The 21,375-nt window shown below is 29.3% G+C and overlaps 1 protein-coding gene across 1 annotated transcript; it reads right to left on the reverse strand.

Moving 5' to 3' along the window:
- Nucleotides 1-8,051: 8,051 nt before the first annotated feature.
- On the reverse strand, nucleotides 8,052-21,254 carry LOC113519008 (protein toll-like). The gene is made up of 6 exons (XM_031907370.2): nucleotides 21,047-21,254; nucleotides 11,880-12,156; nucleotides 10,621-11,662; nucleotides 10,224-10,539; nucleotides 9,625-9,783; nucleotides 8,052-9,537 (listed from the first exon to the last, which is right to left on the reverse strand). The coding sequence occupies exons 2-6, from the start codon at nucleotides 12,016-12,018 to the stop codon at nucleotides 8,728-8,730; spliced, it is 2,466 nt and encodes an 821-aa protein (XP_031763230.1). The 5' UTR covers nucleotides 12,019-12,156; nucleotides 21,047-21,254; the 3' UTR covers nucleotides 8,052-8,727.
- Nucleotides 21,255-21,375: the final 121 nt, after the last annotated feature.

The following is a 21,375-nucleotide window of genomic DNA, read 5'->3' on the forward strand; positions in this document are numbered from 1 at the left end:
ATAGTTAAGTAGATGAATTTAAAAGCAATAAATTTTCAACAAATATTTGTGTTTTGTTTGGAAATATTAATGCGAAAATAAATTTAATTTCAACGAGGCGTATAAAAGGTAAACAATAGGCTTACAGCTATTATTGGAATACTCAATTCGATGTTCTATATTAAAGTTACAGAATTGATAAACTTTTACATTGACAAACTAAATTGGTTATGAGGTTTAATATTAGCTTAGGAATAAATATACAAGCTAAACTTATTTTATTTGTGTATGTAGATAGTACATTAAACATATTTATATAAGTATATTTGTTATTTATTTATATTTATTTGTTTATATATGTAAATTTTAGCATGTAGGTATATCAATAGTTATTAGTAACGCATTAGAGTATTCTGATACTTCCCTAAGCTTAACTGGGAGAGAATGATTTTAGTAGCATTAAGACCGCCTTGTACACATATATGTACTTATAAAAAAAAAAAAAGTATACCTAATAGTATAAAAAATTTTCAATCAATATAATTTGACGCGCTTAAATAATACGATAGTTCATCCAAAGTTAGACTTAAATTTAAAGAAACATCTTCATATCTCCCTTATATCTATTTCAGTATAAATATAAATGGCCGGCGGAATTTTACGAGGATAATATATAAAATTAATCTTTTTATACTACTGCGAATGACTGGTAATCGGCGCCAATAAATATGAATAGCACTATGGACATCATAAATTGTATGGTGACGCCCATGATACCCCTGAGCAGGGTCCGATCTAGGGGGACGCCAATCACAGAATAAATTCACTACAATTTAACATGATTCTTTTTTATATCAAAAAGGTGGCAAATAAACATACAGCTCGTCTGATGGTGAACAGTCACTAGCCTGCAACGCCTGCAACACTAGGGGTAACACGTGTGCGTTGCCGACCCTGAAGATACCTTATTACCCCCTTTTTGAAGAACCTCATGCTGTAGTCTTTAGGGAAAACCTCGGCATTATTATATATTATATATATATATATATATATATATATATATATATTCTGGTATTCATTTCGCAACCTAAGGGTTAACCGCACCGCACGTGACCATTTAGGTTCAAGCATGGTCAATAATAATATAATGGGCGGCAGATATTTTTGCCTGGAGCAGTCGAAAGCCTAGCCCAAATATTGCTCCTCAAACTGCTAATTTGTTATGTGCTGAGACTCTGATACGATTTATATATTAGAGATATGCACTGACTATACTTATGCTTGTACTGATTTATTCATTCATTGCTTGTCCCACTGTCGTGCTAACGTTTGACCTCTCTTTAACTCAAATATGACCATTTCACACACTAATACACCGAACTCAGTGCATGTAAACATACTTGTATTTGCGATACGAGTCTGTTTTCGAGTTGGTTAAACAATTTTGGACAAGTCTTGTACTGAAACAATATACTTTCAACAATAAGTGCTTTTTTATTATCGTACGAAAACAGTATTTGTAAGTATAGGCGGTAGAGCTTAGTCTGTGCCTTCGGAATAGATACCTACTATTATTTTACATTTTACCTATTTTTGACATGATATTACAGTATGTTATAGGTATTTTCAGTCCGAAGAATGTATGTTCTTAAATCTAACTCTATCCTAAGACCAAAAATCGTATCAAAAAAGGTTACGTACGATATGCTTTCTGATGAGATTTCAGACGAGTTTCTTCCTGCGATCACTTAGAAATCTACATCACTTGAAATAAACTTGCCGCCAAGGTATTTTCTAGAGACCAAAAAGAGCGTAATAAAAGTTTACGCAGTTAACAACCTTGCTATGTCAGACGTTCATAGACTGCGATAACCGTTTACTATCAGCCACCGCAATAGTATAAAGAACATTCCAGACTCTTAAAAAATGACACAGGTAGTCCGTGGCTATCTTTACTACATCTATATCTATACTTATATTATATATAAAGAAGAAAAGTTAGATTTTGTTTGTTTGTAATGGATGAACTCAAAAAGCTACTCGACCGATTTACATTATCAATTATATTATCTGCAAGTAACATAGACTATATATTATTTAAAAAAAAATAAAGATCCCTACGAAATAAGAATAATGTAAAGTATCACAAATTTGTCTATCAAAAATTATATAAAATAGTAATTTATCTTTCTATCTACCCGTGCAAAGCCGAGACGGGTCGTTAGTAAGTAAATATTTTAGAGATTCCTTGACATTTAGATATTTATATAACTATTTATATATGCACTACTCTTTTTCCCTATTATTTGTTATTCACCCCAATTCGTAATGCTTCATTGGCTTGTAACGCGAGCGCCTTTTCAGATAGTGAACCCCAAATCGATATACGAATTGAGAAAAAATATTTGTGAACATTATTATTGCAACATAACCCATACTGTAACATATTCAACATAATTATTATCTTAACATACCATCAAATAGAAGTCTGAATTTTGACTTTGGAAATGTCCGTATATTAAATACCTACCATTGTACTATATTAACAGAACAAAATACTGAATATGTCGTTTTATAATTATCAAACTGGAGCTAAAACGAACAAATGTTGCTTAATCAAGGTTGATGGGATGTTAATACTTAATTATGAAGGTACAGAATACTTATAGAGTGAAGTCCAAGTACCTATTTATATTATTTAAACTTGAAATTTGTAACATGTAATTTACTATAGTTATATTTATATCGAAAAGTAATACCTAATATTTAATTAACTATCCAATTAATTATACAAAGGAATGGCCTGGTTTCATTGTATGTTCAATTTAATTAGTGAACTGCAAAATAATATTGTATCTGATATTATTTAAAGTACTTATCTTTATGCAAAATAATAAAATCATTGAAATAAAATGACAAAAATTATATTAATGGTACTCATTATAGGATTGGTTTGGCATAATTAAATTACGTTCGATAAATCAAATACTTAATGAGCTTTATCTCGCAGGTATAATAACGGATGCATTAATTTTCGTATATGTCCCCGTTTTAATTACTAGCTGTATCTCGCAGTTTCGTCCGTATCAATATATAGGTACGGTATCCTATATGACAAGATACTATATAATCTGAAGCGTGCTACATTTTAAATGCATTCAGTAGTTTTTGCACACACACTGACACTCTTTCGTGTTTATAATAGTAGTAAATTGTACATTTATTTATTTACCAGCTGGATAGTTTGTACAGAGATCGTCTGCGTGGTTATCAATATCCCACTCGAATTTTCGCCGAGTATCTGTGCTTCAATTAGTGTTTTGATATGAAGAGTGAAATATGGTAGTAAAATTACAGAATATTAACATAATACCTAATCCTTACAAGTAGCAAAACATGAGCGTTACAGTATATTTTTATATGAAATCCACCTTTTTGACAATAGTTGATAGTTCCTTATATTTTTATTATTATTGATTATTTATAGTACTAATATTATAAATGTGATAGGGTGTTAATTATTCGATCATATTTAATCTTCTGAATAAATCTATATATACATATATAATAATAAAATGGCGGGCATTTTCAATTATTTTGAAACTTCATATATATTAAAATTAAAGTAGTCAGTAAAGATAAGCATAAGTACGATTCATTATACTCTGTTTATTTTGTTATTTTGAATGTATTCGTAATAATTGTGTTTCTTTTTTATTTTTCAACTTAACCTTACAATATAATTTCTCTCATATATTGAATTAGTAAATGTATATTATGGTAACTTTAATCACTCAAACATGGATTAAAGTCGACCTGTTTTTGGTGAAACATTTGTATGGACACATTCTATTTATTTATTTATTAAACTTTAATACACTCAGTGTAAATGATGGCATATGGCATTATCTGTCAGTCGACTGTAGACCGAAATAACAGAAATTATAATTGACGGTGCAACGTGACGAGCAAAGAAATAGAAAAACAAAAACAATATTAAATTAAAACAGTAATTTAAAAATAACGTACATATATACTAATATATCATATTAATCAACTCATATTTCCTAAATTTATGCTATTAAAGATCCTAACATAATACATAGAGTACTATATTATGTATATTGATGTACGTAGGTAAAACTGCGGGTAACAGCTAGTAAAATATATATACGACTTTTTGCCATGAACTGGTTTTATTGCAGATGTGATGTATAAGTAATTGCGTAGTATTGGGTTTTTCACCCCGTTGTCTTTCGTCCCTTGTAGCTCGATACAATTTTGCACGTACCGAGAGGGTGCGCGACTGAATAGTAAAACTTTATGTAATATAAATTGTTCCATGGGTAAGAGAATTTTTTTTTCTATATTATAATTCTAATATCTAAATATACAATAAATTTTATGGAATAATTAATTACAAAGTATTGTAATAATTGTATGTAATTCCTATGTAATTAATTTTTCTTTCAAAATATATTAATATAATCTTTATATTTGGTGTACGTTCGTCATCTCAATTCGGTTGTATTTTTTTTTTATTTGTTACCTCCTAAACGCCGCCAATTCAAAACCTTTAAATCAAGTAAATTTTTAAATCAAAAAAGAAATTTCCATATACATTTCTTTTTTGATTTAAAAATTTTATGAAACTAATGTGTAATGTAATATCATATACAGATTAGTCTCATAATTTTTTATCAAAATAGATGCAGTAGTTTACTTTTTAAATCAAAATAACTCTGGTTTAAATATAATTAAAGTCTGTTTCTTTTGTGAACATACAATCTTAATTATTCTCTAAAACTGGCGGTAATATGAAACTGTAGATAAATTTTCTGACAAGTCTCATTTATGTTCTACGTACAGTAATTATTTTAATCTATACAGGTACGTACATATATCTACATTAGGGTGGTTAAGTATCGGAAAATCCACAAGGAAAATGACTCACTCTCCATTTGCAAGCGATTTACATTAGTTATAGGGGACTTTTTATCTAATGTGGTACTTTGTATTTAAAATACATTTATCTCTCATTTGTGGTACATTAAGATTGTAACGATATTTATATATGCGGCTTTTACATCCACGAAAAGAAGAAAACATAATTCAAATCAATCAAAAGAAATTCACGTTTTTATTAATGTTTTCACAATCGTCTGTAACACAAAATATATATATAAGTAAAAACGAAGTTTCTATTATCTATCAAATATTTTTTAATATTGCTTAATTAGTTGAAAAGTACTTTAACTCTAATTATACAATAAGATTTTTATTATTTAATTTATATTTAACTGAAATTTTAAATTTTGATGGTAAAAAATAATTTGGAAAATTTATATGCAAAATTAAGTACTCGTTTTTAGTGATAAACTATTTAGTAAATAATAATAATTATTATTATTATATAATACCATTGAATCGAAATACACCATCGTCTACGAACACAGGAACTATACATGGTCCATGAATGCGATCAGCCGAAAAGAACCATTCTACTCTCAACGGTTGAACGCACTATGCCGGCGCACTAAATGTATTTTCACGCTACGTTTGGAGGATCGCAGATTATAAGATGAAAGGACACGTTACGGGAATTTTAAAAACGCTGTTTTACTATCAGTTGTCTAAAATTCGTATAGACTAAATGGTGCTGTGTAATATAAAAAAAAATAAGACAATTAACGGTATTATACTACAACAGAAACAGCATAACAGCAACGGTGGTTAAACAACTGAAATAAAAACTGTAATCACCAGGTTATATTTATTGTAGATCTGAAACATAAATATAAGTACTTGGAATAAATAATAAAATTCATGACAGTTACATAGAAATATATCAGCAATGTTTCAGTACTAAATGCTTACAAAAAAATATGGCCACCGGTTGATAAACTGAAAAGGGATGTTCTCTCTAACAAACTCACAATAGACAATCTGACAACAGACATTTTTATTTTCTGTTTTTGATTGACATGCAGTCAAAGTGCTCACAGTTTCATTCATGCACGATATAAAACAATATCGAAATAGAAAAACAACATCACATATGTATACGTGTGTACGTATGTAACAGACAAAATATTTTATTATTATTAAGAGATTTTGTTATTTATATATTTATGTATTAGTTAATTATAAACTTTCGCATTGTTTACAGATATTTTAAGTACTACTAATTATTGAAACTTCTTTGTGGCCATGATGTAAATTTAAGTCTGGCCACATATATATGTTAATGTTATTTTTCTACACGGTTTTTGTTTCTATTCAAATGGTTATCTTGTCTTGTATCTACACGTATTATATATATTGTTGTCCTAAAGAATATTATTTTTCACTGTGACCCTCTACACTAATGTATTTAAAATTAGTAGTAGTTAGACTGGGCAGTGTTCGGAAAACTACGCCACGTCTTTTCATCCAAAATACCTCAAAGTTGGAAGACGAAGAGTTTTAATCAGTGTATGCTGCCAGTGATGACCTATGAAACCGAAATATGGTCCTAAACGGTTTCCCGTATGCAAAAAGCTTCAAATTACTCAGCGGGTTATGGAAAAGGATATGTTCAAAGTTTCTTTGCGTATTATAATCCGAAACGAGAATATCCGCAAAGGAATCGAAGTAATCGACATAGCCCGAAGAATAAGCAAACTGAAGTGGCAGTGAGCTGGTTACATAGTCCGAAGAATCGACAATCGATGAGCAAGAAAGTTTCTTAAGTGGCGACTCTGTATGAGCAAACGCAATATAAGACGACCCCTCACTAGATGGAGTGACGGCCTCAAATACATTGCAGGGAGTCAGTGAATACAGGTGGCTTAGGACCGTTCCTTATAGCAGTTTGTGTATGAGGAGGCCTATATTTGGCAATGGACAAATAATAGATGAGATGATGATGATGTTGATCGAGACTTAATGCAATAAAAAAATTGCAGGTAAATAGTACCTACGACACTACTACAAATATCATGTCGTGACCACGACGTGGTGCAATCCACGACGAAAAGTCAGCAATAAAGAAGCAGGTATGCGCCTACCTACAAATTTATTATCGCGTTAAGTTTCGATAGTGTATTTAAAGTATATAGGTATATGTATTCTACAATATGCAACAAGTACAAAAAAAGTTCTTTCTGGATATATTCGAATTTAATCCAATATCTTTTCCTGGAGTTTTTTCTTTACTTACAGGAACAAAATATATTCAAATTAAATATTTGAAATACAAAATCATGGAGAAATATCAATGTCATTTTGATTGACATTAATTACAGAAATGACAAGTGAAAAGTGTTAAATAGCTGTCAAATACGTGAGATTTTATGATTTTTTTCTTTTGTTAATATTAATTTATATTCGTACTCTGACACTTATTAAAATGCTATACACTCATAATTATTTAGTTTAAAATCCTAAAACATAATAATAAAAATATATTTAGATACGTTGTTTTTTGAAAGAATATACAGTTACTTGTCTTTACATATTTTATATGTTTTTTATTTTTAATTTTATATTTATATGGCACGAGACAAAATCGCAATAATATTTTTATGGCCACAAAAGATAATTTTTTTTTTTTTTATATATTTTTGCAGTTGTTTTCTATTAAATTTTGTGCGATGCAATGTAATAATAAGGTTTAAAATTTTACTTTACGATTGTCTTCATTAGTGTGGGGAGAAACTATACATTGCCATATGTTTAAAATAGATAGATACCTTTCATCAATCGATTTATGTAAGGGAGAGATAACGATCACTATGTACTTAACCTGTTTTCAGCACTGTATATTTGTCAACGTAAATCCATGTCAGACCATAAGCCATCACATTAAATGTTCTTTATAATAACTTAAAATGATTAAAACGTAATAACTTTTTTTATGAATCAGAAAAGTGAGCATGATCTGTAAAACTCCATAAATTATATTAGAGAGTGTAAATAAACAGTACTATTTAAAATCTGTATTATATCATAAGGTTACTATTATTGTGACTATTTCATTTTATCTTCAATAAAATAAATAATTAGGATCAAATAAAAAAAATCTTTGTTAAAGTATACGTTTTATTATAAGCTGCGGTTTACAACTCTTAACAACATGCAGTTTCCATGAAACTTAATTGGTTTGTATTAATATTTTAAGAATAATATGTACATGTACATTAAATCAACAAAAGGGATTATACAATTGGTTATATTATGCACATAAATGACATTACATTGACTTCTTTGAAGTTCAAATGATCAAAATTATAAGTAGGTTTACCCACAGAACAACGAATTACATAAAATGTGTTAACTACCATTTTTACAAACAATGAAATATACTTAACCTATTTTTTACATGTTAAAATATATGAGTAAAAATTTTACAAGTTGTTTCTCAAAACTTACATTTAAACATTATTTTATATCTATCTAAATACAAAAAGATAAACAACTGTTAAAGAAAGCGTAATTATTACGTATAATTAAGGTTCGAAATAAACATTTTTTTTATTTTGTCAGAATGTAGGTAATTTTTAGGTGATAATGATATACATTGCCCTTATACATTCTGCTTCTGTGAAGGCGTGCAAATTTTTAAAGTATTGTTTGAGCTATTTAAATGTACATTTTAAAATAATGACAATTGTACACTTCATATTAGTTTAAATTAAGTGAGATATACTACGTACCGTGGGTGAGAAGTCAGTCTTTGCCTCACTAAATTAAAAATATAGAGTATAACTAAACATGACTGTGCGAAAAAGGATTAATATTGTACAAAGGAGACCAGTCGGGCAATTTAGAGAAGGAAATATTTGATGGCAACTTAGTCTTGGTAGACTTGAACATTTTCGACTTTGTTCTCGAATCAACTGCCTTCTTGGTGACCACACCGACCTTTTTCTTCTGATTCCCACTAAGCATGCTTAGAATTTTATTCCAAAAATCAACTTCACTCCACACGACTGACGTGCGCTCGTTCCGTTGTTCTTTCAAGAATGCGTATATAGAGTTTTCTGGGCCAATATCAACGAAAACATAAAATGTGTTTTCCGCTTTCAACATTTCTCCGTGAATTTTCTTTATATTGACGTGACTGTAAGTTGACGTTAAGTAGTTCGGAGAAAATACTACAAGAGTTGTATATTTATGTGTATCCTTAATACACAGTGTCAGGTTCTTCATAAAATTCTGTGTATTGTTTGGGAACTTTATTGGGTTCATATGCAACTTTAAGTTGTGACATCTCAACCCTGGAACCATTTCCTTTAAAATGAATTCTTCATCGTCATCACAATACTTCACAATAATATTTTTACTCTTCTCCGCAGATAAATTTTCATTTGATGGCATATGTGTTTTATTATTTTTCCTTTCGCATAGTTTCTTTTTTACCATCATATTAATTTGTTTTCTATAGACCACGAATAAAATTATCATAACCATGTAGACTGATACTAAGGAAATTATAAGAGAAATGAATACTACAAATCTCATATAACAAGATTCTTTTGACCATAAGGGACATTTAAAGTTTTCCAAATCCGGTATCTGTAAAAAATATAATGATCAGTGATTATATATAGGAGTATATAAAGGAGTTATTAGTGATCTAATCGGAGTCATATAAATATGTACCTTTGTTTTAGAATTCTCCTTGATAAAGTCAATAAAATGGAAATTTCTACATTCACAGTCCAAAGAATTGTGAGCGATCCATACTTCTTTTAAAGGTTTCTTTAGAAAGTCTTTATATTCGTTTTTAGAGTTTGATACTGGTGATGACTTTTCTTCATTCTGAAATAAAAAAAAACATCCATTATTTTTAATACATTTCGATCTTTTATATTTATTAAAACAACAATTTTGTCAGCGTTTAATTAAAGTGGACGGCATAAAAATTAATTAAATCCGTAGATCACTTCATTGAACATTGACTAAAGGCTAATTATTTTCAATAAATTTATAAAAGTGGATAATTCAGAGGATAACATCTAAATGAAGATTTATAATTAAGTAAATATTTTTAGGGATCCTATTTTCACATCGTTATTTGTCATCAAAATACTAACTATGAGAAACCTATTTAATAAATCGCATACTTATATTTGTTTAAAGTGGCTTTAGACGATTTTCGTAGAGAATCAATTTCACATAGTACAATATCTATATTTTAAACACATTTGAAACTCTTTAATTTATTTATGTTTAATATAAGGTATATAATATTTACTTACCCACAATGTTTTTATGTAATTATGACTAATATCCAAAATTTCATGTCCATTTATCCACCAGTCAACAAAAACAGTTTTGAATTCGTTGTGACTTAAATTCAATAATCTTAAATTATAAGTATGAGCAAAAGGCGATTCTTTTTTTATTATCCATTTATTATGTTTCAATTCTTTATGTTCAAAATCTAGTTGATTATATGCCAATGATATTGACATTCTCTGTTTATTGTTGCTGAATAAATAAGATGAAATTGTATTTAACTTATTGTTCTCCATATTTAAATATATTAAGCTCAGTAGAGATGAAAATGTAGGCCTGTGAAAAATTGATTGAACATTAAAAAATTTTAGTAGACATAATTATATATTTTCTTGACAAATATAAATAATTTCTTACCCATGAATTTCTACTAATTGATTATGACATAAATTAAGACTCTCCAATCTTACAAGTGATGAAAAAATTTTCGTTTCTAGAGAGTCAAGTTTATTATGACTCAGATCTAAATCTAGTAAATTTATTTGATCATTGAAAATAGATTCAGGCAATCTTGTGATGTCATTATATGCTAGTGATATGTTTGTAATTTGTGGTGAATTCGCAAAAACATCGTAAGGTAGACTTTCCAACCCACACCTCTGTATATATATTTGCTTTAAATTCTGTAAGTTTCCAAATAAATACTTCGGAAGCTCTTTTAGCTTTACGTCATTGTTCAGAATAACGACTGTTTCCAACTCGTTATTGTATTTGAACAAATTCTGTGGCAACGCTGAAAATTTATTTGAGAATAATGTCAGTTTCTTCAATTTCTTCAAGGGCTTGAATATTGACCATGGAAGTTCATTGAGTCCGTTTGAACTTAAATCTAATTCTTCTAACACATCAACTCCAGTAAATAAATCTTTAGAGAACCATGTGACGTTGCTTTGCCATAATGAAAGCTTCCTCAAGAAAGTTAAATGTGAAAATAAATTTGAAGTTATATTGGTCATGTGATTATGACTAATCTCTAAAGTCTCTAATCTTTCGAGAGGTTTAAATAACTCTTCAGAAAGATTAATACTGTTCGATCTTATATTTAACCATGTAAGTTTATTTATATCCATAAACAAGTTATCTGGTAATTGAGTTATTCCATTGAAGGACAATAATAATTTTGTTAGGTCTTGTAATCCTTCAAAATGTTTCCTAACAAAGTAACCGGAAAGATTTTTCGCGTTCTGGAAAATTAACGCCATTGTCTTGGATATTCCCATATTTGTTAAAACATCTTTAAATGAAGATGCAGGTAATGGGCAGTCTTTAAAACTCACTGACTTGAATGAATTCATATTATTGGCACATTTAGGTAATTTCTTGTAGTCAAGACTAGTAGTATTCTCACATTTTATATTAATGTAGGTATTTGGTAGTAAGTTGATTTTTACGATTCGATCTGAAATTAAAAAATAACGTTAATATATCACACATACTACTTAGCTGATTCCTAATAAGATTTGAGATCAAAATGAGATTTTTTAACATGTTAGCGTATAAACGAAACTTTTCCAATTAATGGAAATAAAAATGCAGATACTGCGATTTTGTATTTATAACAATTTTGGGGAACTGTAAAAGGTAGTCACAGGGTGTGAATATTTAGGTGCACTCACCGTCGATATTGCAATTGAGTTCGATAGCGAGCGTGCCGCCGCAAACGCAGTTAGGGTCACTTGGACACATCAGCAGCGAAGCGCCAATTATTTTCAGCGCTAGCACTGCGGTCAGCACGCACACTAATTTTCGTACCATCGTTAATCAATTTACATCTGCCACTAGCACAATCTATTTCACGTTCATCAATTTCATCGTGTTCAGCCTTAATATCGTCGGTAAGTTGCTATACAGGTCCCTCACTTTTAGATTCATTTCCTTTCATTTTCCTGGGATCTGTGAACAAATAAGCTTTGTTATGAATTGAGTCTGCAACTTGCCACTGATATTTTGAAATTTTGCCTTCCAATTTTCTCTCGAAAATAATAAATAAAGATTAGTAAATTGGTCTAGATTTGATCAAAAAAAAATTTTTAGATGTAACATATATAAAATATACAGGCGAATTGAAATCTATGTTGATACTAAATAATTAGGATCACTATAAATTGTATGTATGAAAACAAGTACTGATTCCACGTTGTATTGTACTTAGTGGCAGTACAATCTATTTCAGGACTAAGCAATTAGTATAGTATTCTGATACATAACATTTTTTAATAATAACTTTACATGTATACGATTAGAAGTCGAGAAGCACACTCTGAAATGTGTAAATGAACTCTTAATAATGCCTCAGGGTTAAAACGGTCATGTTACAATTAAAATTAATTTTGTGGAAGTGTTCAAAGTGGTTTATAGGTATACTCATCGTGAATTACCACTAAATCAACAAGTAGGTATTAATATTACGTGTAAAGTCTTTTTTACGAGCAGTATAAATACAATGTATGTTTACAAATAACTATAATATTGTTTTAGAGTGTAATAAAAAGTACAAGCATTTTATCACACTTTGTATTACGTGTAGTACCCAACACAACTTTACTGCACTTCTAGGTTTTAAAGTATTGCATGGCACCAATACAATAAACTTAGAGGAGAAGTTTTATAGTATTTTTTTATAGTCTAAAATAGAAATGATAGGAAAAAGAACAAAAATAGAAATCTGTAGAAAATCTACTGTTAAAATTCGAAAAAGATGACAGTTTCTAGCTACCATTTACTCGTATTTATATTGTACTGTCATTATTTAGAATTAAATATTAAGACAAACCTAACGACAACCCATTTACCAGCTTCATTATTTCACAATAATCGGGCAGATATTGAAATTATTTCTCGTAATTCTCACTTGAGCCAATTCTAGAAACCGTTTACTTTCTCTTTTATCAGAATTAACTTTAACATTTATGAAAATATTGATAACAAAATAAAAGGCAATATAAGCTACTGATACACATTAATCTGGGACACCAGAAATATACAAAGTTCAATAACCAAGTGTAAGTAGTTAATCATATTTAGAATTGTCCATCATCTAATTTGATACCAAAAATATCCTCTATGGAAGTAAATTGATTTTTCTTTATTTAACCAAATTTTTATTTATTTTTTGCTGCGTGGTTTTTTACATGTGATCGAAAATATGAGAAAAAGGGTTCGTTCAAACAGAACTTTGCTTTATACTGTCATATTTCTTTATTTATTATTAGTGGGTATAGTAAAGTATGAATAAAATAAATAAATAAAACAAAAACACTATCCAATTTCGGAAATGAGGGACAGTTCCGAAATTTGTGAAGTAAAATATCTAAAATAATTACAGTTTATTAAGGCATATTACAGAAAAAAATAAAACAAAGTTTCTAAGTAGCACCGTTTTTGAATAATTGTCCAAAAACTTCCAAAAACAAACTTAGTTAATTGTAATATCAATAATAATAACAATAAGGTGTCTAATTCGTATGAGTAATGCAATAAAGATAATTTTGCATGTATACTTATATTAGTATACATGGAACCCTCGCCGTGTGAGTTTAGCTCGCACCTGAACGGTTTTATTATAAACAATAATTGTCTCTTTCCATGTAAGGCGTGATATTGTTAGAGATCTTCAATAGTATAAAAATATAAATTATACTTATAAAACAACAGTAAATATCGTATTGTAATAAATTTCGTTAGTTACTTTTAAAGTATTTTTGAGTCGTAATAAATATGTTGCTGTTTCAATTATCTACTTTTTTTCTCATTTTAGTTTACCTATTTACAATAAATAATTATTTTTATTAGTCTAACTCAAATTACGTTTTATTACTTTTTATTATGAATAAAATAGACATTTTTAAAATCAAGAAATGTTGGTAGGAGCTTATTACCATTATTAATTCTATAAATTAACCCTCATATAATAATTAAAATTTATACATTTTTAAAATAATATTACTAACAACTAATTTTAAACAGTCTTCCAACGCACCACAACGAGGCAGAGCACCGCTAGCATTACCTCTTTGGATTGCTACTTATCTTTTGAGGAAAGTAGCTACCAACTGTTGGATCAACAGTACCTCGATGAGGCTCGTTGCGATGGTCTGATAAAAATGCTTTGCATCGGGTATTGTTGTATAAGTAATATTACTTTATTAAAATTTTGATATTGTATACCTTAATATAAAAATTTGTATAGCTGTTGTATTCTATAATTGCAGGAGACAAATTGTCAGGAAGGCAGCATGCATTATGCGTCTCGCAGACAAGCGGTGGCATATGTAGCTGGCATTTGTAACAAAGTGTCACTACGTAGCTTTCATAATAATAAGGAATAACATGAGCGGGTACAATTGTTACATATTGAATACTCAAAGTATGTTTATGAAAATAAACTACTTTCCCCAGAAATAAGTATAGGTTTAATAATTTAAACCACGCAAAAAAAAACATATTTAATACTGATACAATTAATATAGTTTCCTTTTCTTCATAAAAGAAATATATTTTTCAAAATTATAATACATAATGCACAAGGCGCGATTTCTGTTAAGAAAAAGCAACCCTTATATAACGTTAACTTTATTATTAAACTTTCTCAACATCGCCAACTAACTACTTCTATATTAGTTTCATATTACGAAGGGAGACTTTTATTATTGAAAGAAACTATTTTAACTTCTTTCAATAATAAAAGCATAAAAGTCTCCCATTTTAATACTTTCCATATTTAGATCGGTTTGTTTGGATTCCGTTATTTACGTTGTTAGATAAATACATTATCATATCATCAATGCAGCCGTTTACTGTCTACTCCGGAATATAGGCCTCTTCCGTAATGAGGGTTTTGCCAATAGTCGCCATGTTTGACAATCGGGTTGGCAACTACAATTCAGCTTATTGGTGATGTTTTAAAAATGAGGCTGCTATCCATCCCCCTACCATTAAGATCCCTTAGCCGTCTCTTACGACATCCACAGTAAAAGAAGGCTTGGCCCATATTTAAGCCGCGATTGTACAGCAAATACATACGTAAGTAAATTAATCGTAACTTTTTTATAAGCAGAAAAAAAACCTATCCATAAATCGGACTAATAAATATAAATTAATCAGTAAGTGGCTACATCTTTAGTAAAAACCTTGCTTTTTGAGTTAAAGTTCACTCCAATCATGTCAACTGAATTATGCGAGAACTATAACCTAACATGACCGTTGCCATAGAGGTATTTCAGGAATCTAACATTGGACAATGGGCCATTCTTAAACTAACCAAAATAAATAAAATTATTGTAATGGAATATAAACAACAACATAGACATTATTGAAAGCACTTCGACCAGTACCATGTATTTGTGTATTACATAGATAGATAAACACTATATTTGAGTTATATATAATACATATAAATTAACAAAACTTTTGCCATTTAATAAATGAGTTACATAAAAGGAAATAACATAAAAGATAAAAGAAAATACTAAAAAAATATGTTTTCGCCATGTGTATCGCAGTGACTAAAATAGGTCACAGCTCAGTGATAGTTCTGCCTAAAAGCAAAACATTGACTTTCAGTTGCAGCCTAAATATTCGTATATATATTATAATATATTCCATTTTATTATTATAATATATATGGAACATTTATATACTCTAGTAGTCTACCTATACTCTTAGTTTCTTTATTTGTAAAAATAATCCATTACTTTTGGATCTTGTCTTCTCATCAAAGCTACTCCTATAGAGGATTCTAGATACTTCAGAATGTGATCACCATTATCAACAAAAAAAAGACCATATAAATCACTTCGATGATTTTAGAAATCATTTCATTTTTAATTATAATGCATGCATACGACATTTTTAACAATAAAATACCCTTAGCTATTTAAACTGAGGAAATTGAACTTCATCCACAACTAAATGCAATGTACCACTTAGTACCCGGATAATGAGCTCCTTTAAGTTCCATGTGTAAAATTACTTAGATCCAGAGCTTTACAGCAGGTGTTGCATTGTACTTAACATAAACAACAGCTGGAAAGGATTCTTGAAATTGTAGTTGTTTATTTAGGGTTATTAATGCAAGTGTGTAGACAAAAAGGATTTTTATATGAACATAACTGATAATTAGCTTGGAATAGTTATAAATTATGTTATTAATTTACATATACCACTTAAAATATGACTATAAATAAATAAAAAAAAAATCAACTGAAAAGTATTTTTTTATGAAGCTACTACTCAGTTCAGAATGCTATTTTAAGTGATAAGAATGGACAAGAAACACATTGTTGCATTTTTCAAACAAGAATTGAGCTTACTTGTTGAAAAAACATTAATCTTTTTTCTGTATCCATATCACTATCACAAATTTTATATTAATAAAAATTACGATCAATTACAGTATTGTTACTCAGACCAGTAATCTATAAGTAGCGCCCGTGGACGAGTATGACGAGTGAGCCTGCTATCATTGTGCTCACCAAGATAATGTTAATCCGTCAATGTTAAAATATCGATATCAAATTGAATGTGACAATCAATATACCCACTTATTATAGAATAATACTTATTAATAATGCTACTTTAGTATTTATATTGGAAGTAATAAATATCAATGTGAAATCCAACTGTACCTTTTTATTGCGTCTATATAATATCAATATTATTTCTTCTTTTTTAATTAAAAGGAATTAGTCTCATGTTGGTTTTTTCATACAACTGAGATGGCAAACAAGTATACAACCCACGTGATGGTAAGCGGTTACTATAGTCCATGAACGCCTGTAATACTAGGGACATTACGCGCGTTGCCAACCCTAAACAAACCTCTACCCCTTTTTTGAAGAACTTCATTCTGTAATTTCTTGGAAAAACCTTGACAGAGGAGTTTTTTTTTAATGGGTGATGATGGAATAGTATTCCCGTCTGCGCTATCGGGCATCAGTGAGTGATGATAAGTGAAAATGAAAAGACAGGTCAGTTGAACCACCAATGACCCATCGAGTTGAATACATTTGGAATTCAGCACGATGGTTTCCAAGGGGGTCACGTGGAGGTCGACCTGTTTGGGTATATTGCTAGCAATTGGGTCCTTAGTCTCCATTATTAACAATCCCACCCTCCTGACAGAGAAGTATCGGTCACTAATATATATTAATTAGAATTATTGACTTATATTTATGGTACATACTTATATACAAGGTTTTCAGATTGAAGCCTGTAAAACTATAAATAAATGCACGTACATTATTTTAATTTGTTAACAAATTCAAGGTATTCGCCGGTCAATTTAAAGAGAACCGCATTAACAGACAGCGACACATGCGGCCGACATTTTATATTAATGTTCACAACGTTACAAGCAAGTTTTTTGTTATGCAAACAATAGTAGACGCGAATCGATGCTGCCAACAAACCGCTCTTGGCTTCCAAAGAAACGAGGGGAGTTTTTTTGTTGAAAGTCATCGCTTAATCGATTAACGTCAACGCCGATACGCAAAAATGATCGCAAGCGGTGAATTAATTTTGTTTTTGTCTTAGTAAAAGGATTTCTTGTAACTTGATAATGCGCGAATACGAGAATCATTAATCATTGAGATGTTAGAGTATTTTTTTAGATAAAATTTAAGGCAAGTACTTTGAAATTTCTAGATATTCTTAAAACCTTTTTTTTTAATATATTAAATAATAATATATAAAATTAACATAATACACATACCACTTGTACAAATATTTAAAAAATAATGAAACAAAAAAGCTCCAAGTTTATCTGATTAAACATAACAAAATTCATGTTATAAAATTTATTATTGAAATTAACAATGTAAAATATATCTGTATGTTATGTTATGTACATATGACAATTACTTTTTCTGAAATGGATTCCACAGAAAGGTAATGTTCTTATATAATGAAACGTAGCTCTAACAACCTACGTATGCATTTAAATAATTCCCACCGCAGATATCAGACTCTAAAATTACAAGATAGCACAAAAAGTAAGGTAGGTATTGTTCAGTACAGATCTCGTTAGGACTGGATGCCGGCGGCAGCATCAAAGGGCCTAATTAATTAACACAAGTGCCCGTAATACTAGAGAATATGACCCGGAGGGTATGTAAAGCCAACAATAGATATTTGCTTATTCCAAAAGGTCAGAATTTATAGTACCGAATAAAATGCTTTTATTGTTTTTAAAGTGGAACATATTTGTAAAAACTTGTCAAAATATCACATTACGACAATATATTTTTAAAATATTATACTTACGAACATTATTTATGTTCCAAATAGGTACGTTCAATTATGGTAGAAACATCTTTATGCATTTTTATCGCAATCCAGCAAGACAATGCTAGCAGCCTCCTATAGTACTTCTATCAATCGACAATGAGAAATTATTTACCATTGTTAAACAAATGTGATTATTATAAAATACAAAGGAACTTATTACCAATACTTAAAACATAATGTTATATGTGAATATATACAGATTAATTAGTATGTTCTGCAAATATGTGCTTAAATCATAAACAAAACAGACTAGTTCGAGGTCACGTGGTCTAAACCAGTCAAGTTTCTAAAACTTTGTAATAAGCCGTCTGATCGGTTTTACTTTATGACATTCTCATGGATTACAAGTATTTCTTGCAATTACATTAAACTTTAAATTCCACCAATTATCTACTAACAAAAATACTATTTTTTGTATCTAATGTATTCAGAAATATGTTTAATTCATATCGCACTGATAGTTGATATAATATCATAATAGTATTAAAAAACCTATCCTTATTTTTCAATTATAAATACGAAATAAAAAGGCAATGTTTACAAAATGAAAATTAGTTATTGAATTAATTGTTTGTTTGTTTGTAACGCTTCATTGTACAGTAAAGTCTTAAATATAGGATACAGTGTTCTTAACTCTTCTTTGCATGTTTTTTTTTTTTTTATTGGTAAAATAAATCAAGGTGATATAATTCATATTCAGAATTAAAGGAAAAATGGTTTAAAAAATAAATTTGACAGCTATGGTTTTTTTTTTCTGCAATGGACATTAAAAAGGTATCCAGACACGATCAACTTAAAGTAAAATTGCTCTTTGATGTAATTTTTGGGCATTCAATGTTATGATGGAAATTTCCACCAGTATGCAAAGAAAGGTTAAGAAAATAATGAGCACAATGGCAGACTCATCTAAAAAAAAAGATTTCTTCCAGTCAAACTTTGAATATCTGACATAAATGGTGAAGACAAAAGAAATTGTAGCTTATACTCAAATGTAGTATTATAAAATAATAATATATGTAAATGTATAAAAAAAATTAGTAGTATAAACAAACACAGTAGTAATAAATGTAGTAATATAAAATGCAAAATAATTGTACTCATAATAGAATTCCATTCTCGTGGTTTGCTGAGTAATGGAATCCAAAGTGAGTATATTTGCAGAAGGACCAAAAATACCGTTAATGTTCGATTAATAACAAACTACACTGATTGTGAATCATCTTCAAAGAATTGATAACTGATGGGAAGAAAAGATTCTCGAGTGGTGAATTCGTACTAGAAAACGCAGTTTGTGATAATCAGGCGTTACCATGTTGGGCATTTTTTCGTAATTTTGGGTAAAATTCTGTTCGTGAAATATTGGAGAAATGAAACATCCAAAGAAATGTTTAGATAAAAAGGTAATAGCCGTGAAGAATTTTAGGTAATCTTTTTGACAGTGTTGGTATTTGTAAAACGTATGGTTGTACATAGATTTAAAGGTTTCAACATAAGTTGTTTCTGGCAACCCTGAGAACAACTTTCCACTAGGTGGAGCGACTTCGAATATGTTGCAATGACTGAATAAATATAATTGGTTCGAGATGATTCTTGACAATTTATATGGAAGACTTACAGTCAACAGTGTACAATTAAGAGCTGAAATGGTAATGATGGTATCATGATTTGTACATATATTACAGGGTAAAATTGAAAATAAGAATTAGTATTATCCGATACTTATAATATAATCGGCAAAATGAGAAATACATAATCATCTTTAAATAATCATCTTAAAAGAGTGTTCCGCTAGAGAAACTGAACATTCTCAATGAAATACGAATAAAAAACTGCAAAAAAAAAATTATTCCCTAAACTAACACAATACGAGTACATTCAACTATCAAGATCAAGAGTAGTATGAGAAATTAAAAAAAATGTCGCATTAAAAATTTAAATGATCTTGGATAATATGAAATGCCAATTAACTAACTTTTCACTAAATATATAATTTTAGTCAAATAATTTAGTCTCAAAGTAACAGCCTTTTAAAAAAATCAAAATAATAAGCAACAGTACATCTTAAGATACAAAACACGCAAAATCTCTCATACTTCAAAATGTTATATATTGTCAAATATATTATTTATTACCAAAAATAACTTAGGGATGTAGATAATCATAAGAAAGAAAACTTAAATACGAGTAATTACGAGTAGCACTCGGATCATAATTAATTCGAAAACAAAACGTTAAGTAAAATGCATAAAATAGAATTTCTACTAATCTTACGATATTGAGACATAATTAACAGGAATAATAGTAATTTGTAGTATCAATGTAAACACTCATTATATAAATCATACAATTCATAACATAATTCAAAAAAGTTAATAAAAATATATTTATACTAAAAAAATACGAAATAAACAATATCGTACATTTATATACATTGCAATATTATTATGTATACTGGAAACCAATAAATATATCATATTCTGATAATTTCTTTACTTACCTGTTGCAATGAGTATCCAATCACACATACAATTATTAGAAATTATTGCACTAAAATGTTCGTTAAACTTATATACATTAAAAGTCCATAATCTTTATAGTTACGGTGTTTCTACTGAAGAAACGTAACACGATTAATTTTCGTAGACTTTTCGTAGACCCACGCTCTACAGATGCTACGAAGCGACTACCGCTACGCCGTCGATCTGCATCGCGACGCGACTTTACAAATAAGCACTCGGACTTACTCGGTAAATGGCGGAGATATCCGAACGAGGTACAAAGTTATTTAAGTCCGGCACCAGACCGACTCATTTTCGGTCGCGCTAA

The sequence above is a fragment of the Galleria mellonella genome, unplaced genomic scaffold, assembly GCF_026898425.1.
Source record: "Galleria mellonella isolate WM207_F2 unplaced genomic scaffold, CSIRO_AGI_GalMel_v1 utg1914, whole genome shotgun sequence".
Taxonomy (NCBI): Eukaryota; Metazoa; Arthropoda; class Insecta; order Lepidoptera; family Pyralidae; genus Galleria; species Galleria mellonella.

What these genes read in the sequence shown, in the direction of transcription:
- LOC113519008 (XM_031907370.2), bottom strand. Translation starts at nt 12,018, where the DNA reads ATGGTACGAAAATTAGTGTGCGTGCTGACCGCAGTGCTAGCGCTGAAA. An exon ending in ATTACATAAAAACATTGTGG is followed by an intron (nt 9,784 to 10,223) that starts GTAAGTAAATAT and finishes TTTTTATTTCAG; the next exon opens with AATGAAGAAAAGTCATCACC. An exon ending in AGGAGAATTCTAAAACAAAG is followed by an intron (nt 9,538 to 9,624) that starts GTACATATTTAT and finishes TATTTTTTACAG; the next exon opens with ATACCGGATTTGGAAAACTT.